This window comes from Lepus europaeus, chromosome 6 (genome assembly GCF_033115175.1).
Source record: "Lepus europaeus isolate LE1 chromosome 6, mLepTim1.pri, whole genome shotgun sequence".
Lineage (NCBI taxonomy): Eukaryota > Metazoa > Chordata > Mammalia > Lagomorpha > Leporidae > Lepus > Lepus europaeus.
The window spans coordinates 35,726,147-35,744,795 of record NC_084832.1 but is presented as its reverse complement, the minus strand read 5'-3'; the positions used below and the strand labels follow the sequence as shown (position 1 = coordinate 35,744,795).

Genomic DNA, 18,649 nt, shown 5'->3' with positions numbered 1-18,649 from the left:
CAGAAAACTGTTACAGAAAAATCGGACTTAACTTGGACACGAGCAACTGGCACTGTTCTATGGCCCTGGAGCCCTGTGAGCTGGGTGCTTCATCACAGTATTCAGTGCAACCTAACCTTCGGTAGGCACAAGGTTCTCACAGACCAAAGAGCTGTAATGATTTTATCCCAACCATTTAAAACGAGGACGTGAGTTTTCAAGGAACCCAACGTCTGAGAAGACTAACGCACAACATCTATCAGTTCCAAAGAAACCTCGCAGAAACCCGATGGGTAGACACAGGCTCAAGCTACTTACAGAAGGGATCCAGAACGAGCAGACGACGATCAGACACAGCGCCTAGGCTAGCGTGCACAGCCTTAAATAACAAGCAGTAAACAAGCAGAATTGGTCGGTCGGCAAAGCAACCGCGTGTGTTCCCCGTGTTCTACAAGGCTGTCAAGGCTACACAAGGCCCAGCTGTATTCAGTTTGCAGCTGCTCCCCCTCACCAGATTCTTCCTCCTATGTTTACCCAGGTGAGGGGAGGCTAGGCCAGAAGCCACCCCTAGGGCATAGAGTGCTCTTTCTCCTGGGTGAAGGGCGGATCATGAGCCTTCCCTACAAGGACTTTTTATAAATCATATTTTAAAACAATTTCATTTGGAAGGCTTTATCTTCAAAAGACATCACAATCAGATGAGTGCCTTGTGGTGGGCCCCAGAGACCACCATCAGGCCTATAACAGCTCATGTGAGGGACCCTCTTAGGGAGTGCTGGGTAAACAGTAGCATTTCATTCCAGTCAAGGGGTGCATGGAGGGCTCAGAATATGCCAGGGACATCCTTGGTACAGGAGATACAGCACTCAGCAAAACAGACAAGAGTTCCTGCTCTCGTGAGCTTCCAATCTAATGTGAGCAGACAGTCAGTAATGAAAACCAGGTAAATAGGACAAAGGCAGTGCTCTGTGCCTGTTCAGGGTGTGCTCTGCTTCCTGCTTTCTCCCCCATAGGAATGTGAGCTTCTGAGAGCTGAGCTGGGTACAAGGCCAAGAGAGTCCAATGCATGTGAGCCTTCTGATATGGCCTGGGCATCTTAATTTCTATTCCAGTTTCTTGGCCCCCACAGAGATAAGAATTCAAAGCAGAGGCTCTTTCCCCACATGGAGAAATACCCATCATGAGTGACCAGAGGGTTACTCATGAAAGAGAAAAAAAGAGAGAGTGTTACCTCCAAACACAATCCATGGTGAGGAGAGAGCTCTCCTCCATCCTCAGCCTCTTTTTATCAGGTAGGGAGTGGTGCCTTAATCATATATACAAATGGGGTGCAATCTTAGCATATACCCTGGTCCTGGATAAGACAGGTGCATCCTGGGGAGGCAGGAGTATCAAACCAACAGTTGAAGAGATTAGGTTACATTGCAGGGTTGCAAGATTCCATCTTGCCTAAACTTTAGTGAACTGCAAAGTTGAACCATATTATGTCTTTAATGAAATTAATAGTTATTCCTGAGCTGTGATATAGCTTATGACTATAAAAGCCCTATGGCACTGTAGAAACGTGGCTTCCTTGTCAATTCTAGCAGGGTTCCCTGCATAGGGCAAACTATAGGGACCCCCAAGGTAGGGAAGATCATGACAAGATGAACGCTTTTCCCTCCAGGTGGCAGAGCTGTGCATGTGTGTGTAGATATGTGCAAGCATCTGTGTGTGCTGGCTCCTCTCATCAACATGAAATCCACCTGCAACACTGCGGTTTTTTTATCAGTCACTAGCGAAAGTGTTTGGCTCGTCCCTCCTTCTCCAACCCTACATTAAAAAAAAAATAGCACAAGACTAGTGCACAAGTGGTAATTCAAAAGACCTCCAAAGCAGATGAGCATCTTATGGGCTGCTACCCTGGCTCCTGCTAAATGGGAGGGGGGGTACCCAGAATTTCACAGTACAGCATACCAAAAATATGTATGATGCATGGTAACTTGTAAAAAGCATCATAGCTTTATCTCAGTCATAAAAAACCACAATACTTTCAGAGAAATAACTAAAATTAGTTGAGTCTTTTTAGTTCAGCTGTAAATGCAGAAATCAGTATTCAGATATCACTGTTTCACATAATATTCTTGCTTTCTTTGTAGTTATTATTAAAAACAAGTCAATGCACCCTAGTTGGTGCCTGTGAAGGAAACAGCCAGGGAGTTCAGGAAAACTTTGAAGAGTCTCCTGAGCATCTGTTTGGAACATGCCCTGATAGCGTTGCTTCTGCCTTTAAACCATGAAAAATAGAAGTGAGAAGGTGCTTGTCAGGAAGCCATGGAGCCTAATGGTTTTTTGATTGTGAGTCAAGATCGCATTGAAAATATCTATCATCAAGTGATTGAGTATGTAATTCATTTGGTTGAAACTAAAATATTTTTATGTGAACAATTTCTTGTAAATATTATAGGAAGAGCACTACCTTTAAAACATGCTATACAATATCCCAACTATTTTGCCCATTCCATCAAAAACAGCAAGCAGAGGGGACAGGCCGTGGAAGCCCACCCTGGTGCCTTTTGTTGGTAGCACCCCTGGGACTGACATCCGTGATTACATCTCAGCACCCATGCCCCAGTGCCTCTGGCATCAGCAGCAAATCTATCCGAAGAGAACATTTGAGTGGGAGAAAATTTCCTAGGCACCAGACAGTATGATTTCGAAATGGGTTAAAATTATCAGTTCATATTGGCCTGTGCACGTAAGACATCTGTTCCAACATGAGGCTTTATTCAAATATCCAGTTAGAAATGAAGGGCTAATACACAAGGAACAATAAGAAATATTTCAAACAAGCACAATGTGATCCATTCAGGTGAATGCTATAATACAACAGAATTGCTACATTGACATTTTTTCTGGCTAGATAAGTTGCCTGGGTCCCATATCATAGTTCCTGGGTTTCATACCAACCCCAGCTCCTGATTCCAGCTTCCCACCAACAGGAAGACATCAGGTGACGGCTCAAATAGTTGGGTCCCTGCCCTCCATGTGAGATACCTGGATTGAATCCCCAGCTCCTGGCTCCAGCCCCAGCCAGAGGCCCAACCCCTACAGGCATTTGAAGAGTGAACCAGTGAATGAGCTATTCTCCACCCACCCCCCCACCCCCGCCTTTCCTGTCTCCTCTCTCTCTCCTCTCTGTTTCCTCTCTCTCCTATCTCTCCTCTAACTCTGCCTTTCAAATAAATAAAAAAATAAGAAGAAAAGAAAAGTCAGTTTGATGCTTTGGGAGGAAGGAAAAGAGGACAGTGCTGTAGATCCTGCTTCTCTGGCTGTAAGATCATCCTGCTCTTCTCGCCCTCCCTCCACGTTGGTTTCCAACCCCCTGGGACTTCACAAGTAGGCAGATTTCAACTGCCACCCTGGGAAAATGCAGCAGCTTCTGACAGGTTCCCTAGCATGGTGCAAGGCATGAAGAATCCTTCACAGAACTATGGCAGCATAGTCCTTCCCAGACACGGCAGTTCTGGGCCGCTTCAGAATCAGCTGCCAAGACAGAGGATCCGGGATTAAATAAGGCAGCTGACAAGAACGTACTAACAGTTTGTCTTTTTAAAATGTTTATTTGATTTTAAAGTCAGAGACAGAGAAAGACAGGACACAAGCACACACACATACCCAGGAAGAGAGAGGGGAGAGGGGAGAGGGGACAGGGGACAGGGGAGAGGGAGCAAGCGAGCAAGCTTGGTTGAGAATGAAAGAGAAATCTTTTCACTGGCCCACTCCTCAAATGCCCTCGGCAGCCAGGCCTGGGCAGGCCAAAGACAGCAGCTCAGAATTCAGTCCAGGTCTTCCATGTGGATAGCAGGGACCCGATTACCTGAGCCATTACCTGCTGCTATCCATTAGCAGGAAGCTAGAATCAGAAACAGAACTAGGACTCAAACCCAGGCACTCTGATTTAAGATGTGGTATCCTGAGCAGCACCTTATGCAAAGAATGAGGATATATAGAAACAATAATACAAGACAGCTTTGAACAGTCATGGAAAAATGGGCTGTAGACATAATGTGGGGGCCAGCACTACGGTGCAGCAGGCTAAGCTGGTTAAGGTTGCCTGCAATGCTGTCATCCCATACAGGGGCCAAATCAAGTCCCAGATGTTCTGCTTTCCACCTAACATCCTGTTAATGCACCTGGGAAAGCAGGGGAAGATGGCCCAAGTGCTTGGGACCCTGTCACCCACATTGGAGACTCAGACGGAGCTCCTGACTTTGGCCTGCCATTGTGGCCATTTGGGGAGTGAACCAGCAGATGGAAGATCCCTCTGTCTCTCCCTCTCACTCTATAACTTTCAAATAAATAAATCATTTTAAAAAATAAAACGTGCATTTTGAAGACTCCATGTGCATGTGGTTAGAACATAAAAATAACATTTCTTTAAGGTCTTCTGGGGTTAATAATAACTTTGAATTAATTCACTATTATTTTTAAAAGTCAGTATTGTAGCTTATAATTGTCAAAGTTTCTCAGATGTCCTTTTGTAAAAAAAAAAAAATGCTACAACACAGGCCCAATCCTTTGGGGTTTGGCTTCAATGCAGCCTCTGTAGCAGAACTTTACAGATAAGAACACGTTGACATATCCATCACCTTAAACATTTACAATGTGTTTGTGTTGGGCATATTCAAAATCCTTTCTACTAGCTCTTTTGAAAATACACACTGAAATGTTGTCCACTATAATGACCCTACTGCACTGTAAAGACATCAGAAGTTACTCCATCCCACTGCACACTTGCTCTCATTAGCCATCCTTGCTCCATCCCCTATGTTCTTGTCTATAAAACAAGGTTCTCTCTTCTCTCTTTAAAAGCCATATATATACATATACCTAAGTGTATGTATTTACATATATGTATGTATTTAAAACCAATGCTTCATCACCTGTGGGAGCGTTTTTCTTCCTGGAAGAAAAGGCCTTGAAAAGGCCCCTGTACCTTCTTCCTTGTGGCTGGCATTGTGATGTCTGTGGCTGGGGTTGTCCTGCAGGTGTACAGCATCGCTTAGTGGTTTGCTGACTTTCTGCTTTGGCTGAGATTCATTTACCCAATTGCTTTCATTGAGGCAATGACATCATTTGCTTTTACTTCTATTTTTGAAGGTGAAGGTATTTGCTTCTAACGCCAAACAGATGCACATCGTTAATCACTTGAAAGGGAGCCCAGCTGAAGAGGAGAGAAATGCGCAGGGGCCAAGTGCCAGGAGAGTCCGTGGGGAGGGACAAGACTTGGCCCACCTGAACTCCAGTGAGCTTGATGCTGTTATTATATCTGGTGAGTTAGCAGAATGCTGCAAAGCCAACTATTCGTTGTAATTAATGCTCTCTGAATTTGAAACCTTCTTCCTAGAAGGATGAATAGTGGATATGTCAAGTACCTCAACCTAATCGTTACACACTGTAAATGTGTACTTCAATACCACACTGTATTCTATAAATATGTGTAATTACTATGTGTCCATTAAATTATATTTTTAAAAAAAAAAGTGTAGGGCTCACAAACATGGGAGAATTATTTCCACAGACCCTTAAAATGCTTTGAAAGCAGTGATTCTCAACTCAGGCTAGCTGGAGAATTTGGGAACCCAGCAGAGCAACTCAGTGACGAGCCAGCCTGGGCATTCCCATGGCTTAAAATCTCCCCAGATTTGGTAACCACTGATCCAAAGCAAATGGGAGAGAAAATTCACAGTTCTGAGTTCAAAACCCAGAAGTCGTAATGTAGAGTCTGGAGCAGAATGTTTGACAGCCCTCATTGACAGATGTCCAAGCATCCAGCCCTACAAGCTCTAGGTTAATAGTTCACCCTCAGAAAGACCTGGCGTGTGTTGCGGGGAAAGAAGGGGTGTGATCCAGCCAATCTCCCTGCCCCCACCCTTACATTCTGGAGGAGCACCGATCTGGGGAAACAGGAAGACCTGGAGGCAAAGGAAGAATTTCAGGGGAGGCCACTGTCTACTGGGGTAGCGGGGGGAGTGTCAGTTCATTTTCTTTACTAAATAGGACCCCTGAGACTAGATAATGTATAAAGAAAAGAGGATTATTTAGCCCACAGTTCCAAAGGCTGGAAGTCCAAGATTGGCAGCCACATCAGCTCAGCTTCTGGTGAGGGCCTCCTGCTGCTGCTCCACTCAGCAGAAAAGCAAACAGGTGGGTGCACAGAGATCACTGCAAAGGAGGCAGCCCAGGAAGCTGAGCACACTTTATAGGCGCGCACTCTGACGATAAGAATCCAGTCCTACAACATGGCATTAATCCATTAATGAGGGCTCCCCCAACCATGACCAAGCACCTCCATTTGTTGCCACCTCAGCCTACTGTTACCATTCTGTGTATTTGAATGTTAGTGTACATTATCATTTTTAACATTCTCTCCTCCATGTTTTCAGTACTATAAAATGAAGTAACAGCTCCTATCTGACATATGTCTGAGACAGACTGTAAGCACATATATATCCTATTATTAGTAGAAACACGGAACATTTTGAAGGGCAAGAAAGATGCAAAGAAACATGGTTTTAGTTTTAAACCAGTAATTCTGCCAGTCGGCTGGCCTTCAGTTGCTTCGTGGAATTAATGGGATCCACCTGCCAAAAAGTCAGACATGTTTTCAATACTTGCATGAACTTTGGAACCTTTCACAAAGTGCTGAGGCATTTGCTACATTGTAATCAAGAGTAAATAAGTCCATCAACCTCCATGGGACTTCACCTCAAGGTCAGAGGCCCAGATTCAATAAACAACCACAATCCAGTGAATGTAGGCCTTGCCCTTTCCCCACTAGGAAGTCAGTACCTACTTGAACAGATTCATGAATGTCATCTGCCTTCAAATTTTAAGACCCGCAGACAAAAGAAAAAAAAGCTTATGAGTAACATAATTTAAGTTACCATTACAAAGAAAGATGTAACTCCTGTAGTGGCAGTTCCTCAAAAAGTAAATTATAGAATTACCAATTGGATCCAGCAATTCCACTCCAAAGCATATACCCACAAGAATAAAAAGCAAGGACTTGGATATCTGCGTGTTCACATTCACAGCAGCATCATTATACCCACAAGAGGACACCAGCCCAAATGTCCATCTAGGGAGTGAACCAGTCATCCAAATATGGCATAAACACACAATGGGCCATGATCCAGCCTTAACAGGAATACAATGTTGACACACGGCACAGCATGAGTGAACTCTGAGGCCATATGCTAACTGAGAGAAAGCCGGTGACAAAAGAACAAATACGGTGGGATTCCTCTTCATGAGGCAAATTCACAAAGCAGGACAGAGGTTCTCCGGCTGGGTGGCGAGGGGAGAGAATGGGGACTTATTGCTTAATGGCTGTGGAGAAGTTCCGGAGGTGGTGGTGGAGAGGTTGCACAACATTGTCAATGAACTGATTGCCCTGAGTTGTACACTTAAAAACGGTTAAAATGATAATGTTATGTCTATTCTTACCACCAAAGCCAAAAGCAAACCAAACACCCTGCTTTTGGCAGAGTGGCAGTGTAATTGGCTGTAAAATAACATAAGCTTTTTTACTTAAAAGTAAAGGCTGATGCTTCAGGGTTTGTCGGCTGGCTTCCGGCTTACCCATGTCCTAAGGCACAAACAGCCTTGTTCCTTCTTTTTTTTTTTTTTTTCCCCCCAAAGCAGGAGAACCTGGTCAGGCCAGACAAGCCTGGTACCCGACACCTGACACCAGGGCTTCCATGATTTCGCCATACCAGCACCTCTTTCTTTGTAGCCCCTTTTTATAAGCCCCAAATATCCAGCAACCAGTGGGGCTGCAGTCTTTGACACCAGGAAGTCTGCTAGGATCTCATCTGTCGGCAGATCAAATGTTCTCTCTCCTTCACCCCAAAACTGTGGCCTCCGTATTATGACTGGCACCAGGGCCAGAGATGGAGCTTTCGGTAACAGTAGCAGCGCGTGGGAGTACGGGAAGGAGGAACGAGAAGGCGTCTGCAGGTGTATGGGGCAGGGTGCTGGGGCTGGCCTTGGGCTCTCTTTCCAACCTCCTTGGTGGGAATCCTCCCCGCCCACCTTTTCTCCAAAGCTCAGTTCAGCAACTGGAACGAGGAGGAGCTTTGGCTACGGTTCTAAATTAGAAAGGCCGAGGGCAGGACTGAAGGCTTGGGGAGGGCCTGCGCTGGCGGAAACCGGCTGCGCAAGCACTGCAGAGCTTCCCGACCTCGGCCTTTCTAATTTAGAACCGTAGCTGCGGGCCAGGACGTGGCCCCGCCGAGCCTGCCGCATGACCAGGCGGCCTGGGCCGCGGCCCTCCTCCCGTCTCAGAGCGACAGCCGCGCGCCCTCTGGCGGCGGTCGGGGTTCTGGCGCAGGGCTGGTTTGTCCACCAAACCAGCTCTTCCGGATCTTAGAGGCTCCAGAGCCCAAAACATAAAGAGCATCACTGGGTACGGAAGAACAGATGGGTTTTGTGAGACAGCAGAGGCAAGGGAACAAAGTACCGACAAAAAAGTGGGTTGGCTCACATCAAGTTATTTCAGCACTGTCTTCATAAGGGGTAGAGCAGAGGATTCTGATTATCATGCTAGCTCAGCTTGTGCCGATTGGTTGCTGTGGATCTCCAGTTCTGGGGAAAATTGATCTGTTCGGGAATTTTCCTGTTTCCTTGAAGTTGCAGTTTGATTCCACAGGCACCTGGCATGACTGACTCCATGTGGGTCTGGTCTGTTGGGGCCTAGTGCAGGAGCTCAGGCCAAACAATGGCCTTCCATAACCTGTACTAAAACAACGTGAGAAGTCTGTCGTTCTGAGGCGGTTTTCTTGAACGTACTTGCAAACTGTTCACAATGGAAGTAAACAGATATGCATACTTGTGTATAAGTAATTAATCCAACAAAAATTAATTTTCAATAATTAATTCAACAAAAAAGATCTGCAGCCAGGTAGGCAGTGGGGGGCCCGTGGCAGCACCGGCTGGTGTCCACCATGGTTGTGGCTGCTGGGTCAGCCGGTGAGAATCAGTCATCCACTCTCCCACCCTGTCCTGGGTCGTCCTCAGGCACGCAATGTTCGGGGCGACGGGGGACCCGGTAAGGTTCAGAGCTCCGGGCTGCAGAACCCAAAGGAGCCCAGAAGCCGAATTTGGGGCTGGTTTGGGTTTGGCGTCGGTGGCGGCTGGGGGAGACCCGGGGTCTCGCCCCCGTCGAGGTCTCCACAATGAGAGACTTGAAGCCGCACTTCAGTCGGTTACTGAGCGGCGACGCCCCAGGGCCTGGCTGGAATTCGCTGGGAGTCCGGACCGGAGCGCCTTCCGCGTCAGCAACGTGTGGAGGCCGCCGGGGCGGAGAGCAGCCGGGGCCGCGCTGAGGCGTCGCGCGTGCGGCCGGGGCCGGGGCGCGGCTGTGCGCATGCTCGCCCCTCCGCGGCGGCGGGCGGGGCCGGCGTCGGAAGCACCGGGAGCCGCCCCATGGCGCAGGTCGGGAGCGCTGGGCGGGGGACGCGGGTCCGAGGGGGCGCGCCGCGGCGCTGGCTCCTGCTGCTGTGCTTGCTGACGGCGACTCTGGGCTGGCCGCGGGCCTCGGGCGGCCTCTCCCGGCGCCGCTGGCCGGTGCCCTACAAGTGAGTGCGCGGCGGCGCGGGGGCGCGCGGAGCTGAGCGCGCGCACGGCCGGGGCCGCGAGAGGGGCTTTTGGGGGCGGAACCTGGCGCGTGGGGCGGGGCGGGGGGGGAGGAGAGAAAGTCGCTGTCGCGCGGCGGCGCTCGGCGGCTGTCGTAGCACTGTCGTGAAGTGGGGGGGCGGGCGCCTGGCCTCGCTCGCCGCCGTAAAGGGGCTCGTGTAGGGTCATCGAGAGACTTTTGATACAGCCCCTGCGTCCTGGAAGACGATGTCAGCGTCGGGCGCATCACTGCTGCGGCGCACTGTCGTTACAGCCTCTCCCTAGCATTTGGCGCATTTACCAGGGCTGCCCGGGACCCGCCGCATTTGGCGTTTAAAAGCCCCGCATCCCGGTCGCGGGCCCCACGGGGCTGTGTTCCGCCCGCGGGGAGGCCGCAGGCCCGCGAAGCGGACGCGAGCCGCTGACCTGCGCGAAGCTCTGGCCTGACAAAACAACGCCCCGGGAGGCGGGGTTCCGGCGAGGTCGGGCTCCGGAGCTGCGTGACACTGGCACGGTTCTGCCCGAGGCAGGAGGAGGAGCGGTGGCCGCCAGGGTCAGTTTCGCACCTGCCAGCCTTGTCACGCCCAGGGCTCAGTGTAGTCTCCCGTGGTTGTGTGTGTTTTGAGGTTTCTTTTGTTTTGTTTTTGCCGGATATATGTAAAAAGGGCTACTTGAGGTTGAAGTTGATTTCCTTGAAAATGTTAATAAGATGTTCTTAACAAGTAAAGATCAAATGTTCAGAAGAGATCTGTAAACCCAAAACTCTTTAATATTAGAGCTAAATTTGACTATGACTTCTTACTGTATCATTGAAAGTTTCGTACTTTTCTTTTTTAAGCCAGAGCCAGAAACTGAACCCAGGTACTCTTTTACTCTTTTTTTTTTTTTTCTTTGGACAGGAAGAGTTATAGACAGCGAGGGAGAAAGAGAGAGAAATGTCTTCCTTCCGTTGGTTCACCCCCCAAATGGCGGCCAAGATTGGCACTGCGCCCATCTGAAGCCAGGAGCCAGGTACTTCTCCTGGTCTCCCATGCGGGTGCAGGGCCCAAGCACTTGGGCCATCCTCCACTGCACTCCTGGGCCACAGCAGAGAGCTGGACTGGAAGAGGGGCAACCGGGACAGAATCTGGCGCCCCAACCGGGACTAGATCCTGGGGTGCCGGCGCCGCAGGCAGTGGATTAGCCTAATGAGCCGCGGCGCCGGCCCCAAAAAGTTTCGTACTTCTAAGTGTATACTGTCTTCTAAGCTCCTCAGTTGAATGTAATATTTAACCTTAGTAAGTTTACACTTAAGTTTTGCCTCTAAAATCATCTTTGACCTAAAACAGACTTTGCTGTGGGCAAGGAAACCTACACATGTAGTTAGTTTTGTTTAAGCCAGCTAAGTGCCCGCGAAAGTGTTCCCCCAGTCTCATACACGTTTGAGAGAGTTGTTGCTGTTTTTAGTTACCATCATGGTTTCAGGTCTTAAAATGGAAATTTGTGTCGACGTGCTAGACTTGTAAAACAAGACATCTGGCTAGGAACCTGGGGATCTTGAACTGTTAGAGGACAGGGGCTGTCTGTCGTTCTGCCTTCTGTCGCAGTGCCCAGTGCTGATGGGGACCCGTGTCTGTCGAGCTGGATTCATCTGTAGCCCTCTAGGCCCTGTCTTCTTGCCTGCATTGTTGCATCACCTCATAACTCAGCTTTAACTTGGACTGGCTCCCCACTTCCTTTTAATTCATGAAGTAAGGTTTACTCAATAGCGAATTCACTCCTTTCACGTCTGCTACTTAAAACCCTTTCCAGCTCACTGTAGGGCTCAGCGCTCCCGGAGTCTGCCTCTAGGGGGTGCTGTTCACAGTTTCTTAGCAACAAAGTGACAGCCTTTGCTGAGCCCTCCCCTCTGCGGGCCTGCTGGAGTCACTTCAGATATGCCATTTCCGTCTTATATACTCTGTTTTCTCTCCTTTCTTCACAAGAACCTTAAAAACCCAAGCCAGGTCGCAATTTTTTAGCCTCCCTTGTCTACCCATCGCATATCAGGTAAAATGATGTCTCCCTCCTTTGTGCTGTAGCACAGGGCTCTGTGTCCTCGGTTTAGCAGTTACCACACTTCACCTCCTTACTTGTGTGATGCCCTCCCAGCCCGCACCCCAGGCTGGGTGAGGAAAAGAGCAGTGTCTTGCCCTCAATAAATATTGGTTGAATGCATGTTGGCTAGTTCTTAAGTAAGCTTAAATATATTCTATTTAGTCATAACTTTAATAACCTTCATGTATGGATTGTTTGGGAAACTGAACACACTGAAAAAATACTCCTTTCTTCTGTCAACTTTTGTACAATGTGTCCTCCGTGGTAAGATCAAAGACATGATCTGGTCTTCAGAATTCTCACAGTGGAACAGGGAGGCGGGGAGCATGTGGTCATCAGAGTGCTTTTCATTCATCATTTGTTATTAGGGACAAGACTGCAAGTTTGTTCACAGGATAACAAGGGCAATGGACACTGTTGTCCCTTAGTATCCACGGAGCATTGATTCCAGGACTTCCCACGGATTCCAGAATCCCCGAATGCCCAAGTCCCTAATACAGAATGATGTGGTGCTTACAGAACCTGTGCACGTTCTCTCATACACTTTGAGTCCTCTCCAGGTTACTTGAATCCTGACTGCTGTACATAGTCGCTGTCCTGTTTACGGACGAGTGACAGGGAAAGCAGAGTCGGTACACGCTCAGTACAGATGCGTTTCTTTTTCACAGATGTTTTCAGTCTGCACTTTGTTGAACCCAAAGACATAGAATCCACGGAGATGAAAGGCTGAGTGTATTTACATTTATTTACCAGGGCCCAACCTCTGAATATGTTCCCTAAAAACGTGCCTGATGGCAAAATTAGAACCAATTCTAAAATGTGTAAGGAAAAAAGATTCCGGTTAGAGTCTGAGCTGATGGTTTCTTTTTTCTGTGTTAGACGCTTTTCCTTCCGTCCAGAGGCAGATCCCTATTGTCAAGCCAAGTACACTTTCTGTCCAACTGGCTCGACCATCCCAGTGATGAAGGATGATGATGTCATTGAAGTCTTTCGTCTGCAAGCTCCAGTGTGGGAATTTAAATACGGAGACCTCCTGGGACACTTGGTAAGGGCGCATCTTGATCTGGCAATGTTGGATACTTGATTTGACTATTCGGTTTCTTTGAGGGAGCAATCACCTATCAGAGGGCTGATTTTACATCATATTTATCAGTGTTCCTCTTTGCATATTTCAAATGAGTAGTCAAAAACATCATAGTTTGTAAACTTGACAGCAACAAATATAATCCCTTTAATCCCTTTAAAATTATGAATCTAAACCCAGTCGCTAAAATCAGCTCCTGGAAATTGAGGTGGAAGAGGCCTGGAAGAAAGGGCAGAGCAGACGTCTTGGTTCCTGAGCACATCCCCCGTGAGGTGGCTAAGAGTTCCTTCCTGAGGCTGGCGAGGAGGCTTCTCCAGTTCGCTCTGAGCTGTGAGGGAACGAGTGTCCTTGTGGCATACGGCCATCCTGAGATGAGCTGCAGTCACCCTGCCCAGGGCGCACAAGGGACAGCTGAACGGCTGTGCTGCTGGATAGGCATCTATGGTCTACCACGTGTTCTACCATAGAAACCAGGGGTTACCTGGACTCCTGCTTACCTCACAGGTGCTTTTCTACACGTGCTATTTTTACGCAGAAAATTATGCACGACGCCATTGGATTCAGGAGTACGCTGACTGGCAAGAACTACACAATGGAGTGGTATGAACTTTTCCAGCTCGGCAACTGCACATTTCCCCATCTGCGACCTGAAACCAGTGCCCCTTTCTGGTGTAATCAAGGGGCTGCCTGCTTTTTCGAAGGAATCGACGATCTCCACTGGAAGGAAAATGGGACGTTAGTTCTAGTGGCGGCCATATCGGGTAAGTTGGAAGAAGGTGGCAGGGTAAGTACTGGGCGGTTGCATCAGCACCCAGACGTAAAGAATGGCTCCTCCTGAGGCGTTTCGGCAGGTTCTCACTTCCCACAGGTCAGCTGTCCACTGTGCTTCTGGAACACTAACCTCTGCCCCTTCTCACGCACGCAGAACGTCACCCGTGGCTGAAGAGGTGCTCATCTCTTGCTCTTTCCACTGTAAAAATGAATGAATTGTTAAAATGCTTTACACAATTAAACTTTCCAGATGAAACAGGGGAAGGAAATCCATACAATGCCCAGTTAAAGGACCTGTTAACTGTACCTCTTGGGTTTTTTAGTGATGTTAAAATATTATGTTGAGAGGAATCAGAGCTGCTGACCATATATTTTTCTGTGGGTCTAGCACTGTTCTGAGTTCTGTGTGTGTGTCATGTCGTTTAGGATCACAGCCAGCCCCCGAGACAGGCACTGTTATTTTACAGAGGGGAAAACAGGGACACACAAGAGGTTAGAGTTACACAATTAAGGAAGTGCAACTCCATCTGACAGTCAAGCCTAAGAGGCCATTCTCTAAACAGCCTTGGTACATGCTACCCAAATGAATATGGCCTCAGACACTGGAGACCCCCTTGAGCAGTTTAATTTCATGTCTCTGAGATTTTCTGTTCTTCTGGATTCACTGGAAAGTTGCTGAAATAGTTGGAACTTGGCTGCGTGTGCTGCATTGTTGGGTAGTGATGAAAGGAGTTCAGCAGAGCTTTCATTGGTAACTTGCTGGGTGACCTTAGGGCGTATTTTACCCTATGGGCCCATGGCCTTGTGTGTGGAATGGGGATGAAACGACCCTTCTCTTTCAGAGGTAGGAGCTTACCCAAGTGGTTTATCAAGCATTGTATTACAAATTGCTGTTCCCTGAAAAGTGAAAGCCTCTGAAATGACAGCACAGTTTGTGATAATTGTTCATTGAACCCGAGGACTTGAGGAACTGATCATGCCTTCTACTTGCAAAGCTTCTTATAAGTCATTTTGAGTTGTGTTAACTCACAGTTCAGTGGGGAGGATAAGATACCCTTCTTCCTTTTGCAAATAAGGATTTAAGGCTCAGCCAGGAAACCTCACTCTCAAGGTCATAGAGGTGGATGTGGTAGAAACAGGACTAGAATTGGGTCTTTTAAACTGAATATGCCACCACTATTCTCTAATCTTTCCTCCTGTTTTCTGATCAGTGTGCCCCAAATCATCCCAACAATATGAAATTCTCTCTTTTAACGATGCTTAGTAAACTATATATCTGCTCTTTAATTCCAAACCAAGTCACATCTTTCCCTTCTCCATTTCCACCTGAATCATTAGCTAAAATTCCTCCTTCTGAAGTAAATGCATCATCATGTGAACAAGCAATCAGAGTTTTCTGTAAAAGTTTATAATAAGCCAACACTTAAATCTTTTAAGTTGCCTATATGTCTTGTAATTCATCCTGTTCATTGACCTTTCTTCATGTTTACAGTGGTGGCTTATCTTTTAAGCACAGCAGTGTCTTTTCAAAGTTGACACTTCTAAGAGTAGTATCCCCAGTTCTAAGAAAATGGGCTTTAGATTATTCTGTAACCTTGATTTCATAAAATTGATAAAGACAACCAGTATCCATTTTACAAAACATGAAGTATTTTATGGAGTCAAGTTGTAGTAACCAAAGAAAGGTTTGCACACAGTGACAAAGTGAAATGCTACAATGCCCAGCTTTATTAGGGAGCATAAATGCCCAGATGAGGCTGTAACCAGACAGAGTATAATGTTTTCTAAGGTGGTAAGAGGCAGGATTAGACACCGTGGAGTCTGTATAATCCATGAAGCTGGCTAAAACCATTTCCTGTTTAGTTGATTCAGTGGAAGAATTTGCTGGGTGGGGAGGTGATTAGCAACATCCTACACAAGCTGCAAGCACAGGGAGACCAGGGAGGTAGCATATATTCAAGGTTGATGGGGCATGGTGCCTTCCGGAGTAGCTAATCCTCCTGCAGCCTTGGTGTACAGTGTGCACACCACACTTTGAGACCGAAAAATTCCACCCTTTGGCCTCTTCAGTTTTCCTGAAAGGCTCTTCTTCACCCATTCATCTTTTCTCTCTCTTCTTTCCTTAGTTTCCCTTTCTTTTGTGCCTCCCTGATTCCAAGACTGGTCGAGCAGGGTAGAGAAAAAGACATCCTTCATTTGTATAATGTCGCTTTGACTACAGACAATGATTATGAGTAATTATAATGATGAGAGAATCAGTATATAAGACTTGTCTGTATACCTGTTATATCTGATGTTTATGGTTCAGCAATGCCCTTTGCCTTGAAGAATGGAATAAAAACTGGCTGAACATGGATTCATGTTGTGAGATGTGCAATTGGAAATTCAAAAACTAGTTCTTACTCATGTGCATCCATGGTCTTAAGCAGGTCAGAACATTTTATTTAAAACTAACATAATTGGCTTTGTTCACACAGGTGATTTTTCTTTTTTTACCTAGGAGACACATTTAACAAAATGGCAAAGTGGGTGAAAGAGGACAATGAAACGGGGATTTATTATGAGACATGGACCGTCCGAGCCAGCCCAGAAAAGGGGGCAGAGACATGGTTTGACTCCTATGACTGTTCCAAATTTGTGTTAAGGACATACGAGAAGTTGGCTGAACTTGGAGCAGAATTCAAGAGAATAGAAACCAACTACACGAGAATATTTCTTTACAGTACAGAACCCACTTATTTGGGAAATGAAACATCTATTTTTGGGCCAACAGGAAACAAGACTCTGGCTTTAGCCATAAAAAAATTTTATTATCCCTTCCAACCACATTTATCAACCAAAGAATTTCTGTGGAGTCTCCTGAAAATTTTTGATTCCGTGATTATGCACAGACAGTTCTATTTGTTTTATAATTTTGAATACTGGTTTTTACCCATGAAGTTTCCTTTTATTAAAATAACATATGAAGAAATCCCTTTACCTGACAGAAACAGAACACTGCCTGCTTTATGAAACCCAAATTCTGGGGCCACTGCCTGCAGTGCCAGCATCCCACACGGGTGCCGGTTTGAGTCCTGGCTGCTCCACTTCTGATCCAGCTCCCTACCAATGCACCTGGGAAAGCAGGGGAAGGTGGCCCAAGGCCTTGGGCCTCTGCACCCACATGGGAGACCCAGAAGCAGCTGCTGGTTCCTGACTTCAGAACAGCCCAACTCCAGCCATTGCAGCCGTTTGGGGAGTGAACCAGTAGATGAAAGATCTCTCATTGTCTCTTTGTAATTCTGCCTTTCAAATAAATATATCTTTTCTTTAAAAAAAATATCCTGAATTCTACTGGTTTCTCTCCACTGCCAGCATCTCCCGTTTTTCAGGGGGAGTGTCTACACTCGATGATTCCTTAGCCTTTCCTTCTTGGGGCAGAACAGTGAAAAGTGCACAGCAGCAAATTGCTGCACATGAACTTCTCAGGACCTTTCTCTTGGAAAGAACGGAAACAGTTACCATCCTGCAGAAGTAAGCCTGCTGGGTGATCTAGATTTCAACTTCCAAGGCTTGGTTAATATGGAGAATTATGGCTCATATCGGACATGTAGAATCTTTGGATCCAGTATTTTGAAGTTGTGGATATTGGCGTGCCAAGACTGTTTAAATGCCCAAGTGACATTTTCATGGTGGGAGTTACATTTTTTTTGTGGAATGATAGTAGCAGTTTTTCACATAAAAGTGCTTTCACTTAAACTTTAAAAAACAAAGAGGGGGAGCTCTCCCAACTTAACTACTTTTACACATCTGATAGTTTGATTGCATTCCATCCACTTAGACTTGTGTGGACACCAGAGCTAGGGGGAGGGAGTGTGGTTCTGGATGTGGTAAATAGTGTTAAAGAGCAGAAACTTCTGGCTAGGATTTTGAAACTAGCTAGTTAACCAGCTTTTTATGATTTACACAGCTTATCTCTAAGCCTGTTTTGTTATTTCTAAAATGATTCACTTGTCAGGACGGCTATAAAGATTGAAGTCATGATTGGCATCATATGGTCGTAATCAGTGGTAGCAATGATTAATCAGAAAAACTGTCATTCTTGATCTTGTCTAATACAGTCCACATGCCAGCCTTTCCGGGGTTTTGTAATCACCTTGACTTTGAGATGATAGCATATCACTTTGGCAGTTCCACAAATATCCAGGACATGGAACTATTTGGCTGCAAACTTGTCTGGGTAAACAGGTAGCTTCTGACTCTTCCACTGCTTCCTCTAGTTCTTCCACCTACCACAAAAGCTGCCAGCACAGTGAGAGAGGCACTTCCCAGAGGAGTTTTTGATAAAGAATTCCAAGTAGCTGTGCCTCATTAGGGCCATCAAATGAGCTTTCAAGGTCCTTTAAGTGTTTGATGATCAACTGAACAGGTTTTTTCTTTTTCTCTACTGATGAAAAAAACACCAGTCAGTAAGATGACTGAGTAGATTAGAGAAGACAACCTATTTAATATGTAAATGTACCAGTTATATTGTTCAGTTTCAGCTATTTGAGTGCTTCCTAAAAGGTTAGTACATTATACCTTTGTTCTCGCAAAATGCCTCATCATCCGTATTTACCTGATCTAAATGAGTTGCAGCTCAGAAAGGTTAAGTGCCTGTTTCGTGGTTCCCCATCTGGAGGTGATGTAGTTGAATTTTGACCCAGGGTCTGCTGACTGAATCAGATGCACTGTACAAGTGGTTGTCCACTAAATGATACTGGTCTGTGAGGAGACACATGTGGATCTTTAAGTAGTTAATTTTAAAGTAATTTGTTGGAGTCTTTTTTTTTTTCTGTTGAATCTAATAAAATTGAGGCTCATATTTTGTATGCCTTTGTTCTTATTTAGGAATTCATGTTTCTTTCTCTCCAAAAGTCTAAGTCTCAGGAGTCTGAATATAAAGACCCAGTTACCACGGACAGCTTGAGAAGTGCTGTGCTGCACCATTCAGCCTGGCATCACTGCCTCCTGTGTAGCCTGTTAAGAGCGCCTGAATTAATTCCCAATTAATCTAATTTTCGGTGCTGGCACTGTAGTGTAGTGGGCGACACTGGCATC

General features: G+C 46.4%; 1 protein-coding gene across 2 annotated transcripts; it reads left to right on the top strand.

The window, feature by feature from the left end:
• Positions 1-9,434: 9,434 nt before the first annotated feature.
• Positions 9,435-16,888, top strand: CLN5 (CLN5 intracellular trafficking protein). 2 transcript variants are annotated; one of them, XM_062194072.1, is made up of 4 exons: positions 9,435-9,602; positions 12,595-12,760; positions 13,335-13,560; positions 16,071-16,888. In XM_062194072.1, the coding sequence occupies exons 1-4, from the start codon at positions 9,451-9,453 to the stop codon at positions 16,580-16,582; spliced, it is 1,056 nt and encodes a 351-aa protein (XP_062050056.1). In that variant the 5' UTR covers positions 9,435-9,450; the 3' UTR covers positions 16,583-16,888. The 2 variants fall into 2 exon arrangements, with proteins under 2 accessions (XP_062050056.1, XP_062050057.1); XM_062194073.1 differs by lacking the exon at positions 9,435-9,602 and having other exon boundaries at positions 12,672-12,760; positions 13,304-13,560.
• The last annotated feature ends 1,761 nt before the right edge of the window (positions 16,889-18,649 follow it).

Coding starts and splice junctions, on each gene's coding strand:
- CLN5 (XM_062194072.1), top strand. CDS start 9,451: ATGGCGCAGGTCGGGAGCGCTGGGCGGGGGACGCGGGTCCGAGGGGGC. Junction 9,603..12,594: donor CGCTGGCCGGTGCCCTACAA/GTGAGTGCGCGG, acceptor TTTCTGTGTTAG/ACGCTTTTCCTTCCGTCCAG. Junction 13,561..16,070: donor TCTAGTGGCGGCCATATCGG/GTAAGTTGGAAG, acceptor TTTTTTACCTAG/GAGACACATTTAACAAAATG.